Source organism: Monodelphis domestica, chromosome 7, assembly GCF_027887165.1.
Source record: "Monodelphis domestica isolate mMonDom1 chromosome 7, mMonDom1.pri, whole genome shotgun sequence".
NCBI classification, from domain to species: domain Eukaryota; kingdom Metazoa; phylum Chordata; class Mammalia; order Didelphimorphia; family Didelphidae; genus Monodelphis; species Monodelphis domestica.
The window spans coordinates 96,709,305-96,730,933 of record NC_077233.1 but is presented as its reverse complement, the minus strand read 5'-3'; the positions used below and the strand labels follow the sequence as shown (position 1 = coordinate 96,730,933).

Sequence of the window (21,629 nt, the reverse complement as noted above, 5' to 3'; positions counted from 1 at the left end):
TTAGGCAACAGGGGTTAAATGACTTGTGCAGGGTCACACAGCTGGGAAGTGTCTGAGGCCAGATTTGAACCCAGGACCTTCCATCTCTGAGCCTGACTCTCAATGCACTGAGCCACCCAACTGCCCCCCAAGAAATACTCTTAAACAACACATTTGGAGGTGGCTAAGTAGCATGGCGGTTAGAGTGCCAAGCCTGGAATTGGGAGATCCTGGATTCATATCCCACCTCAGAAACTTCCAAGCTGTGTGACTCTAGACAAGTCATTTAAACTTGATTGCCCCATTCTTGCAGCTCTTCTGTCTTAGAATTGATACTAAAACAGAAAGTAAGGCTTTAAAAAAAATACACAACATATATGCAGACAAATAAAACCCTTTTTAAACCTTCAAGTTCAAAAGGAATGCAAATAATGATTAAAACTGTATCTTTCCCAGCACCAAGAACAGGACCCTGCACTCAGTAGGGAATGAATATATTTTTTGAATTGTTGCAAACAAGGAGTGTTGATGAGGGGGACAGAGCTGATTATCAAGAAACTCAAAGTCTCATTCTGTCTCTATCCCAGTTGGCTCAGCATTACCATCTCTTTGGGCCTGTGGGAGCCTCAGTTTCCCCTTCTTTAAAAGGAGAAGGTTGTGCTAGAGATGGTCTCCTTTACTGCCAAATTACCAAACCTCCTCAGCATCAGCATTGTATTTGGAAGACAATTAGTCATGATCGTCATGATCCAATGATAATACTTTTTTTTGGTCTGGATCTATGGTTTCTTTGGTGGAAAATCCCACTACCAATAAAGATCAGCAATTTTTTTTTAAACCCTTATCTTCCATCTTGGAATCAATACTGTGCATTGGTTCCAATGTAGAAGAGTGGTGAGGGCTAGGTAATGGGAGTTAAGTGACTTGCTCAGGGTCACACAGCTGGGAAGTGTCTGAGGCCACATTTGAACCCAGGACCTCCCCTCTGTAGGTCTGGCTCTCAATCCACCGAGATACCCAGCTGCCCCCAAAGATCAGCAATTATTTTGCAACTTAAAGTCTTCAGAATTGCTGAGAATACCAAGTGGTTCAATGACTCAGTCACAGAGCTAGTATACATAGGAGGTGGGACTTGAACTCAGGCTTTTCTGATTTAGAAGCTTGTTTGCTCTATAATATTCCCTGCTACCTCTCTACTAATAAGAACTGTATTAATGAATAATCCCTTTCATGTGTCCTGAGCTTTTGCCATTTACAAAGAACTCCTGATCCTCACCGTAACCATGGAGGTATCTGGGGACAGATACAATCTCCATGTTCCTGGGGCCCAGAGAGGTTCAGGAATTTGTCAAAAGTCACCCAGCAAATAACAGACCTTGATTGAGACTATACCTCTCCTGATGCCCATTTTAGTGGCATCTTGCCAGGCTACTTGTCTCTCCTGCTCCTTCACTCACTCTGAGCTTACCTATTCCTAAAAGCCAAACAAGGGTAGTTTGGAGAAGGTAGAGGAGAAGAGTTGAGTTCTTGCCCCACTTAGCTGCCCATTTGATGTGTGATTCTTGGTGAATCGTTCCATGTGAGGCAGAGACTCTCAGGATTTGATTCATTTTGGTTCAACAAGTGTTTATTAAGTGTCTAAGGTTACAAAGACAACAATGTCCAAAGTCCCAGCCCTCAAGGAGCTTACTGGCTACTTGGAGAAACAGTGTAGACACACATGAGGAAATAGAAGTTATTTAAGATACAAAATGAATACAAAGTATTATGGGGTGGCAGAGTGGAAAAGCACTTGAGGACTGAGGGCATCATGAACCACCTCCAGCAGGAGGGAGGTGCCATTTGTACGTGCTAGGAAGGATGTGGGGTTCTAAAGGAGATGGAGAAGAGAAGGAGGTGGGCTACAGCCATGGGGGAGAAAGCTGAGGAAGTCTTTGAGATGCGAGAAAGAGGATTGCTAGTTGGCTGCCATGATGATGCTGGGCAAGTCACTTACAATTCTCTCAGCCTCAGTTTCCTCTTCTGTCCAATGAAGAGGTTGAGCCAGGTGGCTTCTGAAGCCCTTTGCATTCCTTTATCTGTGAGAGGGAAGAGCAAATGGATGTTTGGATGGAACGGTGAGTTAGTTTATGAAAGGCAATAATGTGAAAACAATCTGAAAAGACCTGTCCATGATATAATATCATAGTACAGTATATTATGGTATACTGGGATTACATATTATAACATATATGATAATGATTATTTGGGGTCTTCTTTTCTCCTTTGGCTCCTCACAACTGAGAGGATTCATTCAGATCACCTAACGCAAGTCAGGAATGTGCTGGGGCCAGCTCAAACCGGCTCATAAGAGCTGATTATTAAATTTTCCATGGGATTATTTCTGTCTCTGAGATCAGCAAAGCCTATATATAGATTTTTAAAAAATTATTTACCTTCTGCCTTAAAATCAATATTGTGTTTTGTTTCCAAGACAGAAGAGTGATAAGGGTTTAGAAGAGGGGTTAAGTGACTTGCCCAGGGTCACACAGCTAGGCAGTATCTAAGACTTGGTTTTGAACCCAGGACCTCTCATCTCTAGTCCTGGATCTTAATCCATTCAGCCACCCAGCTGTCCCCCAGTTACTAAACTTTACCAGCGTACTCCTGCAAAACCATCAGCAATCCCCAGTGGTCTCTGCTGCCACCTTTGTGTCTGTGTCTGTGTCTGTCTGTATAAGAGTGTTTGAGTGTGTGTGTGTGTGTGTGTGTGTGTTCACAAGTGTACATCTGAGTGTGTCCACCTAGCTATGTGGCAGGCTTAGGAGAAGCTTCGTGGGACTCTTCCCTGCTTTGCCTTCCTTCCTGCATGGGGAGAAATAGGGCAGGTGCCAGCACCAGCTGGTCTTCCTCCCAGCATTCTGGGGAAGGACCCCACCAGGAAGCCTTCTTCAGAGCGAGCCGCCCCCTTTTCTCTTTGTCTAAGGAGAGCCCTCCAACTCGAAGGACCAGGAATGCATGAGGCTGCTGCTCCAGCTCAGTGTGCAGTACCAGCAGCTGTGGGACCTGACCCAGGCCAGCCTCCGAACACTGAGGCAGAGGCTCAACTCCCCAGCCACCGTCAGCATGGAGGCCCTGCACCTTCTTCACAGCCCAGACCTGTTCCTGGAAGCCTACCAACGGTGAGTGCTGGCCATGATGAGACCATGTCAAAGACTTGATCTGGGCTTGGTCCTTCCCCATTCCCCAAGTCTCTGCTTACCCAGGTGCCCTTGTCAGTCTGGAGGAGCACACAAGCCCTTCTCAGAAGTATGTTCTTAAGGGGGTATCTGGGTAGCTCAGTGGATTGAAAGCCAGGTCCAGAGACAGGAAGTCCTGGGTTCAAATTTGACCTCAGACACGTCCCAGCTGTGTGACCTTGGGCAAGTCACTTAACCCTCATTGCCTAGCCCTTACCACTCTTCTGCCTTGGAACCAATACAGAGTATCAATTCTAAAGCAGAAGATAAGGATTAAAAAAAAAAACTCACGAAGTCATGAAAACTCATGACTGAGACTGAATCCAGACCAAAGCAAACTTTTTTCACTTTCTTAATTTTTTTGTTCCAAGTTTCCTTTCACAAAAGGACTCCTACGGGAAAACGTTTTACATGATTGTGCGTATTGCTTACCATCTGGGGGGAAAGGAGGGACAGAGAATTCTAGACTCAATTCTCTTTTAGATGTGGAAAATTAGATTAAATTCTTAAAAAATAGCTCGAAAGCTCCTGGACCCTGGGTTAACAGCACCCTGTGATAGCAGGACGAGGTAAAGCTCTCCTGGAGGTGATGTCTGGAGGCACTTGGATGGGCTGTATTGTGGGGAAGGGCTGGGGAAGAGGAGGAGGAGATATGTGGGCCCTATTCTCTGAAGCTGCTAGCCTGCTGGGAGATAAGGCAGAGGGAACATTAGATAAGACAAGACAGATTAGAAAGAGGAAAAGAACAAAAAAAAATAGAAATAGGGGGAAAAAAGCCAGCAGAAGAAGGTGCATCATCTGTGTTTGCTCTGGGCCACGTGGCCCAGCTAGGGCTATGGGAAAAGTGACTCTGGGCTGTGGGCCGTGGCCCGGAGGGCTTTCTGAAGGAGGGGGCCTTGAATGATGAACAGAGACATGCCTAGACTAACTGGCTATGAGTCCAGTGGGGGGTGGGAAGAGGAGGGATTTGGGTAGGGAGATCCTGACTGGGCACAGAGAACATGGATGTCATTCACGTGGCATCTCATAACCCTGCTCCCCACAGGTATTTTGTGATCTATACCAGCTGTGTGGTGGTGCAGACCTTTCAGAAGGCTACCAGGAAAAAAAGGTGAGTGAAATGTGGGGGTCTTCAGGTTGGGGCATGGGGAGAGGCATTGAATGCTGGATTGAGTGGCCATAGCTCCTTGGAGGCAGCCTAGGACTCACAGCTGAACCTAGGCCAGCCTTGGGCCATTCATAAGTGGACTGAAAAGCTTGTTTATATGCTTATATATGGGGACATTCTCATAGAATGGAGAAACTGTTGGATTTGGAGTTTCAGGAGCTGGGTTCAAATTCTGAATCTGCCACCTAGAGACTCAAGATTAGAGAGGGAGAAGGTAAAAGAAAGGGGCTCCACTGTGGGCTTCCTTTCTTCTCTGGGGTCATGGAATGACAGTGAATTTTGGAGGAGCCAGAGGAAGGCACTGAAGCAGTTCCTGACCAATGTGACCTTGGAGACTTCGGGGGCAGCTGCCCTGCCTCAAGTCCTCTGCCAGCCTCTCACAGATCACGTGCAGCAGTACGTCCTTATCTTGCTGAGACTCGGAGATGCTGTTGGTGAGGTATTTCCTGGGAGGGGAGCCCCTGGGCTGAACAGATAGAGCCTCTGCTCTCAAAGATCCCCTATTCTGATGGAGCACACAGATCTCCTGCCCACAGGGAACACACAGGACCACAAAAATAAAAGGAGAAAAGCACAGAGCCATTTAGCAATAACAACATTAGAACTTACACAATATAGCCAATAGCAAATTGCTTATTGTCTACGAGTGGGGGAAGAGGAAAGGATGGAGAGAATGTGGATCTCAAAATGTTGGAAAATGAACGCCAAAAATTGTTTTTACATGTAAATGGGGAAAATCAAACTTTGCCCCAGACCAAAAAAACCTACATCAGTATAGGACCTAGAACTACTAGGAGCCCTGGACTTGGAGACAGAGTGTATAGTTAAAAGTTCAGAGCAAAGGAGTAATCAGTCAGCTCTAGCTTCTTCCTGCTCTAAATGAGATGCGTTTTTGAATGGAGAAAGCCTTCCTGAACAAAGTGACTTGGGGGGTGCAGGAGGAGAGAAGAGATAGTCTAGGGACTTTTATATCTTTCAGATCAGAACCCAAGAGATTGGGTTCCACTTCTGGCTGTGCTACGAAGTCTAGGGAGGTCTGATATATGTTGTGTCATAGAATCACAGAATCTCCCCATCCCCAAACCTGACGGAGTTTCAGGGGCTGTTTTTTCTGATATGTATCTGAGCAGAAATCCCCTCTTACACTATATCCCTGACAAATGGTCATCTAGCCTCTGGAAGATCTCCAGGGCTTGGGAAGTCAATGAGGCAAGCGATTCCACTTTTGGACAGCTCTAATTGCTAGAAGATTCTTCCTTGTTTAAAGTTGAAATCTCTTCTCTATAATTTTTAGCCATTGGTGCCAGTTCTATCCTCTGGGACCAAGCAGAATAAATCAAAACTCTTTTTCACATGACAACCTCATAAATACTGAGGCAGCTAAGGTGGTAAGACTATGGACTTGGAGGAAAGAAGATCTGAGTTTAAATCCCATTTAGACCAGGTGTCTAAACCTGGTCAAGTCACTTAACCTTTTTCAGCCTCAGTTTCCTCATCTCTAAAATAGAGATAATAATAGCACCCACTTTATAGAGTTCTTTTTTTTTTTTTAACCGTTACCTTCTGTCTTAGAATCAATGCTGCAGAAAAGCAGCAATGCAGAGGCAATAGGGGTTAAGTGTCTTGCCCAGGGTCACATAGCTAGTAAAGGTCTGAGGCCAGATTTGAACCTGGGATCTCCCATCTCCATTCTCAATTCAGTGAGCCACCTAGCTGCCCCTTTAGGCTTCTTGTATGAAGACAAAATGAAATACCTTAAGGCACTACATAAATGCCAGCTGTTACTATGGCTATTACTCAAAGACAGCAGCTTTCATGTCTTCTGCTGACCTGATATCTCAGTCAGGGTGTAAGTACTTGGCTCTCCTAAGGCTGAGGCTATGCCCTGGACCTCAGAAATGCCAGCTGTCCCTCACTTGCTCTTCCTTCTATTAGCATCATCCTGCCAGGGAGATGGCTATCCAGGCTGCTGACCGCTTTGTGACTCTTCAGTCCTTCATCAGACAGGCTCTGGGTGAAGCCTCGGCCACCCAGGGCCTGTGGGAGACCCTGGGCAACCGGCTGGTGGTGAGTCTTCTCGGGGTGTGTCCAGCCTTCTACTTTGGGAGGTTTTAAGTCTTAAAGACCTGGTGGGGATAGAGAGTCCTTTCCCAAGGTCCTAAAGCCCACTAGTAAACTTTCCTAGTCTGGAAATGGATAAAAGCAGGAGCTGAGTGAAATGAATGACGGGTTACCCTTGATGACTTTGAGCTTGGGGAGGCTTTGATTTTAACTTGCTCTTCTGAGAAGTCTCTCTTTTCTTATGTTGGGAACAACCCAAATCACCTTCAAGCCAATTCACCTAGCGATTCACAGTGTGGTGGAATATAGTGAAAAGAACACCGCGTCTGTAGTCCTAATTATGCTTCTAACTCTAGGATTTGGGGCAAGTTCCTCTTATGCAGGTCTCAGTTTCCTCCTTCACAAATGAAGGGGTTTTTCCAGCTCCCCCCTCTCCTTATGTCCTCTTTTGGCTCCGATATTCTAAAGCGTGGCTTCCAAGAACCTCTGTATGCCCTTCCTTATAAGATTCTTTTGGCCCTAAACATTCCACGTCCTGTCTTCTAAAACCCATCTCAGCTTTGAAACTCTATCTCCTTCGTTCTAGGATGCCCTCCTAGCTCTCACATTTGATGATTCTAAAGCCACTTAACTTAATTATTAATGGAGGTTAACCCTCTTGCAATGTTTTTGCATTATTACGGTAAAGTATTTTCTTCCTAAAAGCAGGCAATAAAAAACATACCAGACAGGATGTCAAAAAGCTTACAAGCTTAGACAAATTGTCCGTCAGGCTTTATTGACCGAGAACTCTCATTGTCTACTGCAGACCCTTCTAGCTGCAATTTTAACCACTTCCAAAGTTCATTTTTGCCCTAATGGAAGAGGAAGGCTTAGTTTCTTGGCGGATGGGAATGAGAGGGAAAGAGAGCTAAGGATTGCTTCTGAGTTTCATTGAATTCCCTTCCCATCATTCCTGTTCCCAACCCCTTTCCCCTGTCTTCTCTAGGATGCTCTGTGCTCAGCAGATCGGCGACTGCTTCAGGACAGCCAGAAGGTGCCAGTGGTGGCCAGCCCAGTCCGAGCTGACCGAGTCCTCCTTTTCAATGATGTTCTTGTTCTAGTGCAGGTGAGAAAAGAGACAAATGGAATAGTCCCAGGACTGAGTATGGGGCAGGGTAGTCTTTTCAGAGAAGGTGTAGGGAGGATTTAGGGATAAGGGTCCAACCCCTGTCCTGAAAAGACATGGGCAGTTACCCCATGCCAGCAGAAGTATGGCGCATGGTAAGAGCACTGGGCATCTCTTTAGAATACTTGAATTCAAATCCTGCCTCTTGTTACTTTATTTTCTTTATCTGTAAATATCAGTTCCAAGGCTGAAGAGTGCTAAGGACATTTTTGTCTTTTTTTTTTTAACCCTTATCTTCAATTTTAGAATCAATACTAAGTATTGGTTCCAAGGCAGAAGAGCAGTAAGGGCTAGGCAATTGGGATGAAGTGACTTGCTCATAGTCACCCAGCTAAGAAGTATCTGAGGCCAAATTTGAATCCAGGGCCTGCCCATCTCAAGGCCTGCCTCACTATCCATTGAACCACTGAGCTTCCTTGTATGTTCTAATTAATTAATCAATAAGCACTTACTAAGTCTTACTATGTGCCAACTAATAACTGGATAAAATACTAGGAATATAAAGATAAAAACAGGTTCTTCTCTCAGGAAACTTATATTCTATAAGGAGAGATACCATATATATATATATATATACCATATAAAGAGAGATAACTAGGTACATTTTTGTGGAGAAAACACTTATAGGTGAAAGAAAGTCTTCATGTAGAAGGTATTGCTTGAGCAGAGACTTGAAGGGAACAAGAGATTCTAAGATGGCAAGTATTTCTGAAAAAGTTTTAAAATAAAATTTTATTAATTATTTTCTGTTTCTCACATTTCCCCCTCAAGTTTCTAATGTGTTCATCATGCAATCTGGGAATGTTGATTTGGTCTTCTTCCTCCTTTTTTAATTTAAAATTTTATTTTTATTGTCATGCAAAACATACTTTCAAATTGGTCATTGCTGTAAGAGCAAAGTCATACATAACCCAAACCTTAAAATCCAACCATAAATACATTGATGTGAAAGATGACTCCAATACTTCTTTCTCTGGAGGCATTTCCCATCATAAGTCTTTCAGGATTGTCCCAGATCACTGCATTGCAGAGAGTAGTCAAGTTTTCACAGATAATCATTTTCCAATAATGCTGTAATTGTGTACAATGTTCTCCTGGTTCTGCTTATTTTGCTCTGCATCCGTTCTTGCAGATCTTTCTAGATTTTTCTGTATTCTGGGCATGGGTCAATCCAGAGAAGATTCTTGAAGAAGAATATACATATCCAAGTGCTTTAGATTCTTCCTTATAAAGTGGTGAGATGGGGTCCAGGGTCAGGAGCCAGGGTTCTCAACTGCTTCCTAAGTCTCTCCTTTGGTTGTATATGGGGTGTTCAAAAAGGACTAGCACCACTGGTTTGAGGGCTTGCCCAATCCTCTTCAGGGCTGCTCATTTACCTTTGGTGTCCACCTTTTTCACCCATCTTTCACCTGTGGCTCCAAGAAACTGTCATGTGTACAGTAAAACCATCTCAACAGGTGGGCTAAATCTGACTGAGGGTAACCGTTGGGCCTCGGATCCATTGGTGAGTTAACAGGGATGTCTACTCCAAGCTTGTGAAGACTTCCTTTGGCAGAATGAGTGGATGAGAACAATTTGTTCCAATGAGCATGAAGATGGCTGAAGCAGGTGCTGTGAAGTGCTTAAAGCTTGGTTGCCAAGTTCATCCAAAGCATTAGGTACCATTATCAGTCATCTTGACTTTTGTTTTGCCGCTGGATTTGGATGACTGGTAGAGATGGTAGAGAATGAGGCAGATGACTGCAAACTCTCCCTCTCAAATCCAATTCACTGCAGGTCAAGGCATTACCCTATGATTTTTTCAGTCCTCTTCAAACAAAGGACAAGCAACAACTTTGTTCTAAGATCCTTCACAGTTCTTTCAGTTTTAATGGTCTTCGTTCAAAGGCTCTTCCTAGACTTAACATTAACATTCTCTAAGTTTATGAAATAGACATGTCATTTTTTTTTTACTAAACTGTTAAGTATTTAATTTTTTTTTTACTAAACTCAGCTGAAACTTAATTTCTTTTTAAAAAAATTATACTAAACTTCATCTGTTCTCAATCACAGTTGTCAAGAAAACCTTTAATCTCATTCTTGCTTATTTAGTGGTCAAATGAAAGAATCTCTGCTTATAGTTTTTCAGGGCTCTCACTTTTATCTGTTCTCTGACTTCTTTGGCTGCATTTCCTCCTGGTTCTCTTTTGGAATAAGATCAATTTCTTTCATTTAGACTTGTTTCCACCTGCTTCCCCTTTCCTTCCTCATTTATACAAAGCATCATGCATGAGGGATGTTTGATGTGATTCAGTGGGAACAATATTGGACTTGTGGTCAGGAAAGAACTGGATTTGAATGCTTTATGGAGAAGTTTCTCTAATTGCAGTGGTGATAATAAAATAATATCTTTTAAAGAATCAACCTGATATTTAATGGATAAATAACCTGCCTTCATGTAAAAGGATTTGTGTTTAAGTCTCACCTTTGATACTCACTGTCTAAGTGACTTTGGGCAAGTCATGACCTTTTTTCTTCCTTTTTAGACCCTTACCTTCCATCTTAGAATCAATACTGTGTATTGTGTCTAAGGTAGAAGAGTGGTAAAAGCTAGGCAGTGGGGGTTAATAAACTTGCCCAGGTCACACAGCTAGGTAGAGTATGAAGACAGATTTAAACCCAGGACCTCCTTTCTCTAGGCTTGGCTCTCTAGCCACTGGGCCACCCAGTTTCCCCCAGGTCATAACCTTTTTTTTTAAACCCTTACCTTCTCTTAGAATCAATAGTATGTACAGGTTCCAAGGCAGAAGAGTGGTATGGGCTAGGCAATGAAGGTGATGACTTGCCTTGAATCACAGAGCTAGGAATTGTCTGAGGCCAGTTTTGAACCCAGGACCTCCCTCCTCTAGGCCTGACTCTCTGAGTCACATAGCTGCCTCCAAGTGATAACCTTTCAGTGTCCTGGACCAGGGATGCCACATATTCAGCATGCAATGTTCCTAAGACCAGCTGGGGTCAGATTAAAATGTAATTGGTTAATATTTTACACAATAAATAATATAAATGATATATTATATATATATATATATATATATATATATATATATACATAAATAAAAAGACACGATTTTCTAAGTCAATATATAGCCTGCAGGGCTCCTTATATATCAGTTAGGGGTCCTTGTCACATGTTCCTATGTATAAGGATTATTGGTATACATATACATAGCATATCTGGCTAGATTAGAACAGAAGTTGTACATCCTCAAGGATTGGGGCAAGGGATTACTCATAAGGTTGCCTGAAAGCCAAGTCGTAGCAGCCAAGGTCATGCAGATATTCTGGGCTGTAGCTGGGGCTTGGATCTCGGTAGCTTTGGCTCTTAACCCAATGATTTGTGCTTCCTTGATCCCTCCATTCCACAGACAGGGAAACTGAGGGCTGGAGAAATTAAGTCACTTGCCATCAGGCCATGGCTTATCAGTGGCAGAGTCTGAACTATATAGTCCAGGTTTCCTAACCCAAGACCAGAGTTCTTTTATCCCAATATGTTAAGCTTCCTTTGAATTTAAGAGAAGAATTTGTAAAAAAGTTAAAAGCCAGTTGGAGAATAACGCTTCACAGATACACTTTTATCTCCTTATAGCTGGGCTCTGGGCATGTGCTGCTGGTCAATGGGGTCACCTCTTGCTCTTTCAGGGTCACAGCTTTCAGACATTTGACCTGAAGCTGGTCTGGGTGGAAGCCAGGATGAATGAGAAGCAGATCTCCAGCGGGTGAGTGAATAGGGAATACAAGGAAAGGGTGTGTGAGGTGAGAGTCAGTCAGTTTCCTCCATCTCTTTTCTTCCTTTCTTAGGAAGGAACTTTTCATTGGCTGCCCCACGGCTCAGGATGCTCTCCTTCCTCATCTCTGTCACTCGAGTCCCTGACTTCCTTTAAATCTCTGCTAGCCCATCTTCTGCAGAAGGGGCCTTTCCCACTCCCTTAATCTTAGTGTCTTCCCTCTGAGACTACTCCTAATTGAGCCCATATGCAACTTGCTTTTACGGAGCTGTTCACTGTGTGTCCCTCGATGATGATGTGGGAGAAACCCACCCAAGTGTGAAGCAGGGTCTCAGCCCAAGAACAGGAAACTGTTCAGTCCAGAAGTAGGAAAAGAATTTTAATTGAAGAAGTGGTAGTTTTGGGTGGTGTAGTCTGGGGGCTAATCAGGTAGCCTTAGGGCTGATGGACAAGCCCAGGGGCTACTAGAATAGCCTCTTTGGAGCTGATAGTATGGAGTAGCAGCTCCTATAGGGTGGCAGCTTCCATTGTACAGGGAGAGCTTCTGCACCCTGTGGATCAGGGTTGGCATCCTTATTGGGGTCTGGTAGCTTCGCATCGTCCTTTCCAAACTCAGGTGGAGCTGCATTTTGGGGTTTGTTGCCAAAGGGAGTAAGGAGCATGTGCAGGTTCCATGTTCCTCCATTGTTCACGCTGTCATCATTTGTCAAGGAGGGAGAGGTCTGTTGCCCTTCTAGAGTGGGAACATGGGGCGAGGGGGAAGGCGGTACATTGGAGGACCACTAGAGGTAATGAATTATTTCTAAGAACACAAAGCTGATACCTAGTATAGAATGTTACAGATTCAGTACACTGAATGGATAATTAATTGAACAATCTACAATTCATGCTTGACTAACGCTGAAACTACAGGTTTTGTAGTTGATGTTTAAATAGAGTGAATTAGTGAGAAATGTAAGATTCTGAGGGTCCCAAACCTCTGTCAACCACACTGCCCGCTGTCAACCCACACCAGTTACATTGTGAGCTCCTCGAGAACAGATACTGTTTTTTTGGCCTTTGTATGCCACAGTGACCCAAAAAGCATTTAATACAAATAATTTTCATTCATTTTTCAGTCATGTCCAACTCTTTGTGATCCCATCTATTTTGGGTTGTTTTTTTGTTTGTTTGTTTTTTAAAGATATTGGAGTCCTTTGCCATTTCCTTCTCCAGATAATTTTACAGAGGAGGATATTGAGGCAAACAGGGTTAAGTGACTTTCCCAGGGTCACACAGCTGGTGTCTTTGGCCAAATTTGCTCTCAGGAAGATGAGTCTTCCTGATTCCAGGCCTGGCACTCCTGATTGCCCAATAAAAATTCTGAGAGGGAAAGTTGAGTCCAGTTTTCATCCTACTACACTAGTTGGATACTTTTGGATCGTTATGCGCTCCTTATTGTAACTTCTGTCCTTCCAGGCATGGGTTTCATGTCATCACACCTGAAGAAGAGTTCTGTCTCTCTGCTAAGGATGCCCAGGGCCAGGTGAGTAGGGAGGGAAGCTGAGCCTAGGAGAGCAGAGGGCCACCTCAGTGAACCACGAGCATCCTCTACACTCAGCTATAAAGCCCATAGTTCTCTTCCCCCTTTAGTTGAGTTATCTTGAAGAGCCAGAGATATCTATTAGTCTCTTGGACAGAAAGAAGTTTGCTCAGAGCCATATCCCTAGCAATGGGAGTGACTCACACAGCCACACTGTTTCTTTATATAGTTTTTTCTTTTTTTTTAATTAAAAAAAAATTTTTTTAAAGCCTTACCTTCTGGCTTAGAATCAATACTGTGCATTAGCTCCAAGACAGAAGAGCAGTAAGGCTGGGAAGTATCTGAGTTCAGATTTGAACCTAGGACCTCCCATCTCTAGACCTGGCTCTCAATCCACTGAGCTATCCAGCTGCCCCCAAACTCTGATATCCTTAATTCCTAGTTCAATTCTCTATACACTCCACTACCCAGGAGCCCTAAAGACACAGAGAAAAGCACTGAGACTTTCATCTCTAATTTGCCCAATCCAGGAAGGATTCCTTATAGAGGTGACCATTTAGGAGTGATGAATGAAAGGAGTCTGATGACTTTACCTTCCCAGCTTCCTTCCAACCCTCCCAAAACCTTTGAAATGCTTATCCTGGCTTTGCTTCTACAGGCTTGCTGGCTGTCTAAGGTGAGCCAGGCCATCTGCCAGGCACTGAGTGGAAAGAAGGCTATCCCTGGGCTGGAGCAAGACCAGAATCAGGAGGGGATTGAACCTCCAGCTGCCCGATACTGCCTCTACACTTTTCAAACTGTGGACCGGTTCCGTCTTGCAACCTATGATGGCAATTGGTTCTGGGGGAAGCCCCATGGAAAGTGAGTGGGGGTGGGGGGGAGGAGAGAGAGTTCTGGTTCCTTGGGGATGCTGGGAGGGATGGAGGGACCTTAGCACTCAGCTAGTCCAAGTAGTGCACAGAAGGAATCCTCAATGGGACATACTCAACCTAGTGTCGGACCAGTTTCTGACTTCTAAGGAGGAGGAGCCTACCCCTTCTACTTTGGAACAGCTTCCATTTTTAGGACCTTGTCTTCTTTTGCACTGTGAGCTGTCTAAATTGCAGGGCTCTGTGTAAATGGCAGCTAGTAATTTTACCATATTGGAAACCTGAAAATCAGAGTCATTTTCATCCATGGTTCTCTTTGCTTCCCATCCCCTTGTCCGTGACACTAGGAACAGGCCACTGCTATTGGGAGGAGTTGAGGAACAAATGAAGGGGCCAAGACATGATTCTGCCCACTTGCTTGTCCCTGGCACTGAGCACTCCCGTCAAACTGCCTTTAAGTTTTGCTTGTCTATGTTGCAGGGGTACCTTGAAGTGGCCAGATGGAAGAAATCATGTGGGTGATTTCCACCAAGGCTTGGAGCATGGGTAAGGTCAAGTTGGATGAGAAGGGTGACAACAACTAGGGCAAGGTAGCCTAGGGGACTGCCTCAAGGACAACTCAGGCAAGGAAGGCATAAATTGGACGCCTGCATCTTGAGACCACATGGGGAGGAGGACCAGAGGAAGATGGACTAACTGTGCTGTGGATGTAGAGGGGGGTGAAGGAAGAGAGAGAGAGAGACAGACAGACAGACAGACAGACAGAGGGAGAGAGAGACAGAGAGAGAGGGAGAGAGAGAGGGAGGAAGGGAGAAAAAAGACAGGGTGGGGGGAGAGAGAGAGAGAAAGAGACGGAGAGAGAGAAGAATATCTTTTGTAGAAGTGAATGGGAATCAAAATGAAATTTTTTTCCTAGGACTCTCTCTATCATATATACATTGATACATTTTTTCATTAGAAATATAAGCTGTTGGGGCAGAACCAGGTCTGGAGATGGCCTCAGATGCTTTCTAGCTGTGTGACCCTGGGCAAGTCACTTAACCCCAGTTGCCCAGCCCTTATCACTTTTCTGCCTTGTAACTGATATTTAGTATAGATTCTAAGACAGAACATCAGAATTAAAAACAAAAACAAAAAAAATTTGTTAACAATCCAGTTTTCCTAGATTTATAGGTGTTATCATCATCATTACCATCACTTTTTACAAATCCAGGAATTCTTTCTATAAGAGAAGAGTTTTCAGAAACTGAATGGGAAAGGGGAGAGGAACATGAAACAGGAAGTAGACAGGACCAGGGGTTTAACCTGGCATGTAGTCCTGGAGACAGGAGGAGTAGGTTTAGAGTGAGGAGGAATTCGAGATCACCAGACTTCATACCCCATCTTTGACTTGATTCCATAGGTTTGGGATCCGCCTGGTCCCTCATGGAGCTGAAGACAAGTATGACTGTTACAAATGCCACTGGTGGGAGGGCCAAATGCAGGGCTATGGCATCTGTGAGTAAGTGATGATTCCAGGGCTTGGAGGGAGGAAGGGGCAGGGTGAGAAGAAGTGGGGAAAGACACTGTTTGGATCTCTGTGCATAATATAATGAAACAAACACCCAAAGTTGGATTCAGGAAATCTGGTTCTGCCCCCAGATTTACTTGGAGAACTTGCTCCAATTGTTTTCCATCTACAATCTCCAGGTTCTATAAAATTAAGGGACCTAACTAGATCTGGAGTTCTTAATCATTTTTGTGGTGTATATATATATATATATCTTTCCTTAAAATTAATGCACAAAAACTACCAGGAAATTATATTAATACAAATATGTAATTTTTTCCCATTCAAGTTCATGGATCCCTTAGGGGATGGGGTGAGTACACCAAATTAAGCACCCCTGGACTAAATTGTCTCTAAGGTCTTTCCCAGTCATGACATTCTGTGGTTCTCTAAATCCTATTTCTAGGTGCTTTTCTCGAAGATGGGAGTGACTTTTGGTGGATTTTACAGCCTCATTAGTGTCTCAAACAAGAGAAAGAGGCATGAACCTTAGGGGAGGATGGTGGCATCTTAGATGAAGGAGGTCTCAGAGGCAAGCTTGTCCAACTTGAACCTTAGCAGGAATCCCTTCTACCTCACCCCTAGAAATATTTATCTTGCCTCCAACTGGGTATCTTCAGTAATAGAGAATTGCTGCTTTACAAGATAAACTATTCAACTTGTAGGCACCATAAATCATTAAGACAATCTTCCTCATATGGTGCTAAAATTTGCTGCTCTCTTAGAAGCATCCTAATCCTTTAAAAATAAAACCAAACAAAACCTTATCTTCTATCTTAGAATCAATACATTCCAAGGCAGAAGAGTAATAAGGATGGGGCAATGAGTTTATGACTTGCCGATGATCACACAGATAGGGAATGTCAGAGGCCAGATTTGAACCCAAGACCTCCCATCTCTAGTCCTGGTTCTCTATCCAATGAACCATTTAGTTGCCCATCAACCTATTCTTTATAACATGAGAGATCTTCACTTATTTGAAGAGAGCAGTTACATTTCCTTTAAACATGTTCTTGCCTGATTAACCTTGGGTTCATTATTGCTCCTTATTGCTGGCCTTCAGTAGCAGCTGAGCATAGGGAAGGAGAGGGGAGACCCCTTGCCCAGTGGGATTGGGGGGTTCTGGTAGAAAGTGGCCCTCAGTAAGTTCCCTGCCCAATTCTCAGTTAGTGAGGGGAGGTAAGACTCTCTGCCATGGCTACTCTCCAAGGAGGGCCAACAGCATCAACATTCATTCTATGGCTTAGTCTATGGTTGGGGACTGGAATATTTCTCAATGTACTGATGGGTAGAAATAGCACCTATGAACTGTCTTGTTGACAGTAGGTTCTGAAGGGTCTCCGTCCCAGTCCTCTTGCCATAGGGATGTGGAGCTCTTGTTTAGGACAGATAGCATGATAGCCAATGAGTGTTGGCATCCTGGGGTTTGTTGACCTACAGACCTCTCCTTCCCCTTCAGGTATGCCGATGAGTCTATATACAAAGGCTACTTCCGAGACAACCTGCGGCAAGGGTTTGGGGTCCTTGAGAGCTCCCCTCAGGCTTCGCAGCCCTTCAAGTTCATGGGGCACTGGCACAGGGACAAGAAGAATGGATATGGGGTCTGGGAAGACAAAGACAGGTAATGGCCTTCAGTGGGGTTAGAGTTTCCTCATAGATCACAGGATGCCAGAGACCCAGCTTCCCCTGGATTATCTATCTATCTATCTATCTATCTATCTATCTATCTATCTACCCATCCATTCATTCATTCATTCATTTATTTGTTTTTATTTAACCTTCATGTTCTGTCTTAGAATTAATACTGTGGGTTGGTTCCAAGGCAGAAGAATGGTAAGGGCTAGGCAATGTGGGTTAAGTGACTTGCCCAGAGTCACACAGCTAGGAAGTGTCTGAGACCAGATGTGAACCTAGGACTTCCCAATTCTGAGCCTGGATTTCAATCCACTGAGCCACTCAGCTACCCCTTATTTATTCATTCATTCATTCAATTATTTATTTATTCATTCATTCATTTTTTCATTTATTTATTTATCTATTCATTTGTTTGTTCGTTCATCTATTTATTTATTTATTTTTAGTCTGTACTTTCTGTCTTTAGTAAAAACTCTTAAGACAGAAGGGCAAAGGCTAGGCAAATAGGGTTAAATGATTTACCCAAAGTCACATAGCTAGGAGGTTTCTGAGGTCAGATTTGAACTCAGTTTCTCCCAACTGGTACTCTCTCCACTGATCCACCTGGCTGCCCCATCCCCTGGATTATTAGCAGCCAATTCATCTGCCTGTCACTGCCTCCTGGACAAAATGTGAGACTTGGGAGGAAAACCGTCCTCGTCCTCAGGGATCTCTTGGTCTGAGAAAGAAACACATCCTCAGGAGGAATCTGTAGCTTAAGAGGGAAAGATGACATCTGTTTTTGTGACCCTGCTGCTTGAGAGAAAACTCCTAGTCTGATGGGGAAAAGAGGGCACGTACAGAGAGACAACTGATTTAAGGAGATACTTAAAACACATGATTGGTGATATGCTCTTTAAAAAATCCTTACTTTCTATCTTAGTAACAAATCTAAGAAAGAAGGGCTGTACGGGCTAAACAAATGGGGTTAAGTGACTTGCCCAGGGTCGCACTGCTAGAAAGTATCTGAGATCAGATTTGAACCCAGGTCCTCCAGGCTCTCTATTCCCTGAACTACCCAGCTACCCCTACTTATATGCTCTTTATAGTGGCTAGGAAGCAGATCAGATATATTGGGAAAGGAGATGGGTGGAAGATGTACATTTCAGTCCCATATGTCATACACGTAATTCAACAAATGTGCAAGTATCTGCTCCAAGAGGGGTTCTGCTCCAGCGGAATTCCTCCTTCCAGCTAAGTCAGGGAAGCAGGGCCCAATCAGTGCTTCAAAAGTCTTCATGAAACCGAAGAGGAGATTCTGTAGCAATGGAGAAAGCAGAAGCTCATGGACTCCGTTGGGGTTTTGTGGAATCATTAGACTGAATTTCTGTTCCTAACGCCTGCCCAGACTCAGAGAGTGAATCTCTGCTCTTCCCTCTAATGCAAGGGCTCTTAATTAACTCGGGGCTCATGGGCTTGTTTTTAGAAATAATTCCGATATCTGCATTTCCCTATAGTCCGTTTAACTCCTCTCGGTTTTATAAATTTTAAAACATTATTCTAAAAAAGGAAGGGGTACATGGCACAAAAGGGGCTAAGAGCCCCCATTCTGGCTCCTTCACAAAGGATCCTTCTCTTGGTTTTCTTTACAAAAAAGGCATTCCCACTTCCTTTGGTCAACAATAAACAAGGCACTCTTAGTTTGGCCAGCATGATCTAGCTTCCTGTTCTGTCAGAGGGAATTAAATACACTCTATTTTGATTAAGTTTCCTACTCAAGGAAAATTGGATTGGACTTTCCATTCTTTTTTTTTTTTAAACCCTCACCTCTGTCTTTAGAATTGGTACTAAGTACTGGTTCCAAGGCAGAAGAGTGGTAAGGGCTAGGCAATGGGGGTTAAGTGACTTGCCCAGGGTCACACAGCTAGGAAGTATCTGAGGCCAGATTTGAGCCATCTCTAGTTCTGGCTCCTTATCTACTAAGCCACTTAGCCATCCATAATTTTCTATTTCTTCTCTTTTTTTAAAACCCTTACCTTCCATCTTAGAATCAATACTGCATATGGGATCTAAGACAGAAAGGCAATAAGTACTATGCAGTGGGAATTAAGTGACTTGCTCAAGGTCACACAGCTAGGGAGTGTCTAAGGTCATATTTGAACCCAGGACTTCCTGTCTCCAGGTCTGGCTCTCAATCCACTGAGTCACTCAGCTGTTCTCCTAGATTTTCCTATTTCTAAGAAGATCTCAGACAAGCATCTCAGACCAGGATGCTGTTAGAAAATTGATTAGAATGAGGGGCAGCATACATGTCATAGTAATACTGGATTTGGAGTCAGGAAGACCTGGGTTCAAATCTTGATTCAGACACTTACTAGCTACATGAGTCATTTTGTGCTTCATTACTTCATTCTTAAAATGAGTGGGTTTGAACTCAATGGCCTTAAAGGTCTCTTTCAGCTCTAACTTTATGACTTCTCAATGCTTTATGCTTCCACATTGGGCAATTGACAGTCAGGAATCAAAGAGTTTGCTCCTTCCCTCATGCTTGTCTTGGGTGAGTCAGGAAAGCATGGCGGAAAGAGCCCTGGACTGGAACTGGGGATCCCTGGCTCTGCTATTGGGCAAATCCATTCTCTTGTCTGATCCTCAGACTCCTCCTCTATAAATGAGTGAGGTAGCCTTGTGGGTCAGAGGACCTGGATTCAAATCTCAGGTATGCTCCTGTGTGACCTTTCACAAACTGCTTTACTTCTCTGGGCCTCAGTTCCTTGCCTATGAAAGGAGACTTGACTAAATGATCTCTGAAGTCCCTTCTATCTCTAAACCTCTGTTCTCATGCCTAGTAAACCATTTAACATTAAGACTATGATGAAACGTTGAAACTTTTCTTTTTAAACATTTTCTTTCTTTATTTTATTCTAGTAACAAATTTACACATAAGTTTTCCATGGTTAAATGATTCATGTTGTCTCCCTCCCCTTTTCTCTACCCCTTTCCAAAGTTGACAAGATGAAACTTTTCTAAACCACATTTTTTTCCTCCACTAGCAAAGTGGAGAAAAATGCCCGAAATTTCTTTCTCTCAAAGATTTGGTCAAGAGGATAAGAGAAGACATTGAATGAAGACCAATGCTATTGAAATAAAAGGTGTAGGGGCAGCTGGGTGGCTCAGTGGATGGAGAAGGTCTGAGGTTCAAATCTGGCCTCAGATACTTCTTAGCTGTGTGACCCTGGGCAAGTCACTTAACTCCCATTGCCTAGTACTTACCACTCGTCTGCTTTAGAAACAATACAGTATTCATTCTAAGATAGAAGATAAGGATAATTCGCTTAAATTCAGAATACAAATATTTGTGAATTGGTTTACTTATTGGCAGCCCGCTCTAGAGCCATCTCCATCCTGCTAAACATTCCTAGGAACTCTTTTCCTTATATCCCTCTTCCCTCCCCAAAAGCTTCATCTATTCCTTTCCTTGTTTGGGTCTCTTGCTGTGTAGCTGTTGATAGGGCAGTGACTGATAAGGTTCTAGGGCTGTAATCAGGAAGATCTGAACTCAGATTCTTGCAGATACCTACTAGCTGGGTGACCTTGGCCAAGACACTTAGCCTCTGTTTGCCTTAATTTCCTCATCTAGGAAGCTGGGGACAATACTACCCTATAAGGGTTATTGTGAGGATGGGGTGAGATAATGATTGTAAAGTGCTTAGCCCAGTGCCTGGCACATTGTTAAGTGCAATAGACATATTAGCTGTCATTGCCAATTGAGAAGAATAATGTCATTTCATAGTGTTTTCTGACATACTTTTCTCTCAACAACTCTGTGAGGTTGGTAGAGTTCATGGCATTATGGACCACTGTTTTACACTTGAGGAAACTGAGGCTCACAAGGATATAGCTAGTAAGATATGGAGGCTCTTAACCTTAAGCCTAAAGACCCTAAGACCCTGCTCTCTCCATTCTTACATCCTTCTTCTAGGAAGGTGTCTGGTTGCCATTCTTGTCCAGGCTAAAATAATACGTCCCACCCCATTCCATTCCTATCGTGTTTTATGGTTTATGAAGCCTCTTCCTGATGCTAAATCTGTGGGGTTGACAGTGGATATCCCCATTTTACAGATAAAGTAACTTAGGCTCAGAAGGATGAAGGCATTTATCTGTTCCAGATCACACCGATTATGTGTGTCAGAGCTGGGATTTGAACTCAAGACTCCAAGCGCTAAACCCCATGCTCTTTATTTTATAACTCATTGCCTTTAAAGGGCAGAAATTGAGGAAAGGGAAGTGTAAGGATTCTGGAGGAATTTCTAGCTGTCTCTGATTTTTTTCATCTTTGACTAGGATTCCACATGGCTAGACTGCTGTGTGCTATTCCCCTCACCAACAGCAGCCACTCCTTCCATTCAAGAACTGACTGTATTATCACAGGGAGTTGGGGGTGTGTTGACTATGGGCAATGGTTTAAATTCAATTTGCACCCCCCCTCCACACACACATAAACAGGGTTCTCTGTGTCTCATCCTTCAGGGGGGAGCGTTACATTGGAATGTGGCAGGCTGACCACCGGCATGGGCAGGGCATTGTGGTCACTCAGTCTGGCATCTGTTACCAGAGGACTTTCCATGCAGACAAGATGGTGGTAAGTCATTCAACTTGTTTTACATTTTTTTAAATAAACCATAAAATTTAAAGAGTCAAAGAAAAAGAAGCAAAACTT

General features: G+C 43.6%; 1 protein-coding gene across 4 annotated transcripts in view; it reads left to right on the top strand.

Moving 5' to 3' along the window:
* ALS2CL (ALS2 C-terminal like) overlaps positions 1–21,629 on the top strand; it is a 57,982-nt gene that overhangs the window by 18,986 nt on the left and 17,367 nt on the right. For 3 of the 4 annotated variants that reach the window (XR_470525.3, XM_007499753.3, XM_056805177.1), the window contains exons 3-14: positions 2,945–3,140; positions 4,243–4,308; positions 4,639–4,804; positions 6,301–6,432; positions 7,415–7,534; positions 11,273–11,349; positions 12,817–12,883; positions 13,539–13,741; positions 14,230–14,295; positions 15,152–15,250; positions 16,758–16,919; positions 21,440–21,551. Coding sequence is in view for 3 of the 4 variants with exons in the window: in XM_007499753.3 (XP_007499815.2) it covers positions 2,945–3,140; positions 4,243–4,308; positions 4,639–4,804; positions 6,301–6,432; positions 7,415–7,534; positions 11,273–11,349; positions 12,817–12,883; positions 13,539–13,741; positions 14,230–14,295; positions 15,152–15,250; positions 16,758–16,919; positions 21,440–21,551 (1,466 nt within the window). In the remaining variant the exon portion in view is untranslated. The remainder of the gene's footprint in view (positions 1–2,944; positions 3,141–4,242; positions 4,309–4,638; positions 4,805–6,300; positions 6,433–7,414; positions 7,535–11,272; positions 11,350–12,816; positions 12,884–13,538; positions 13,742–14,229; positions 14,296–15,151; positions 15,251–16,757; positions 16,920–21,439; positions 21,552–21,629) is intronic. The other variant, XM_056805178.1, reaches the window with a different exon arrangement.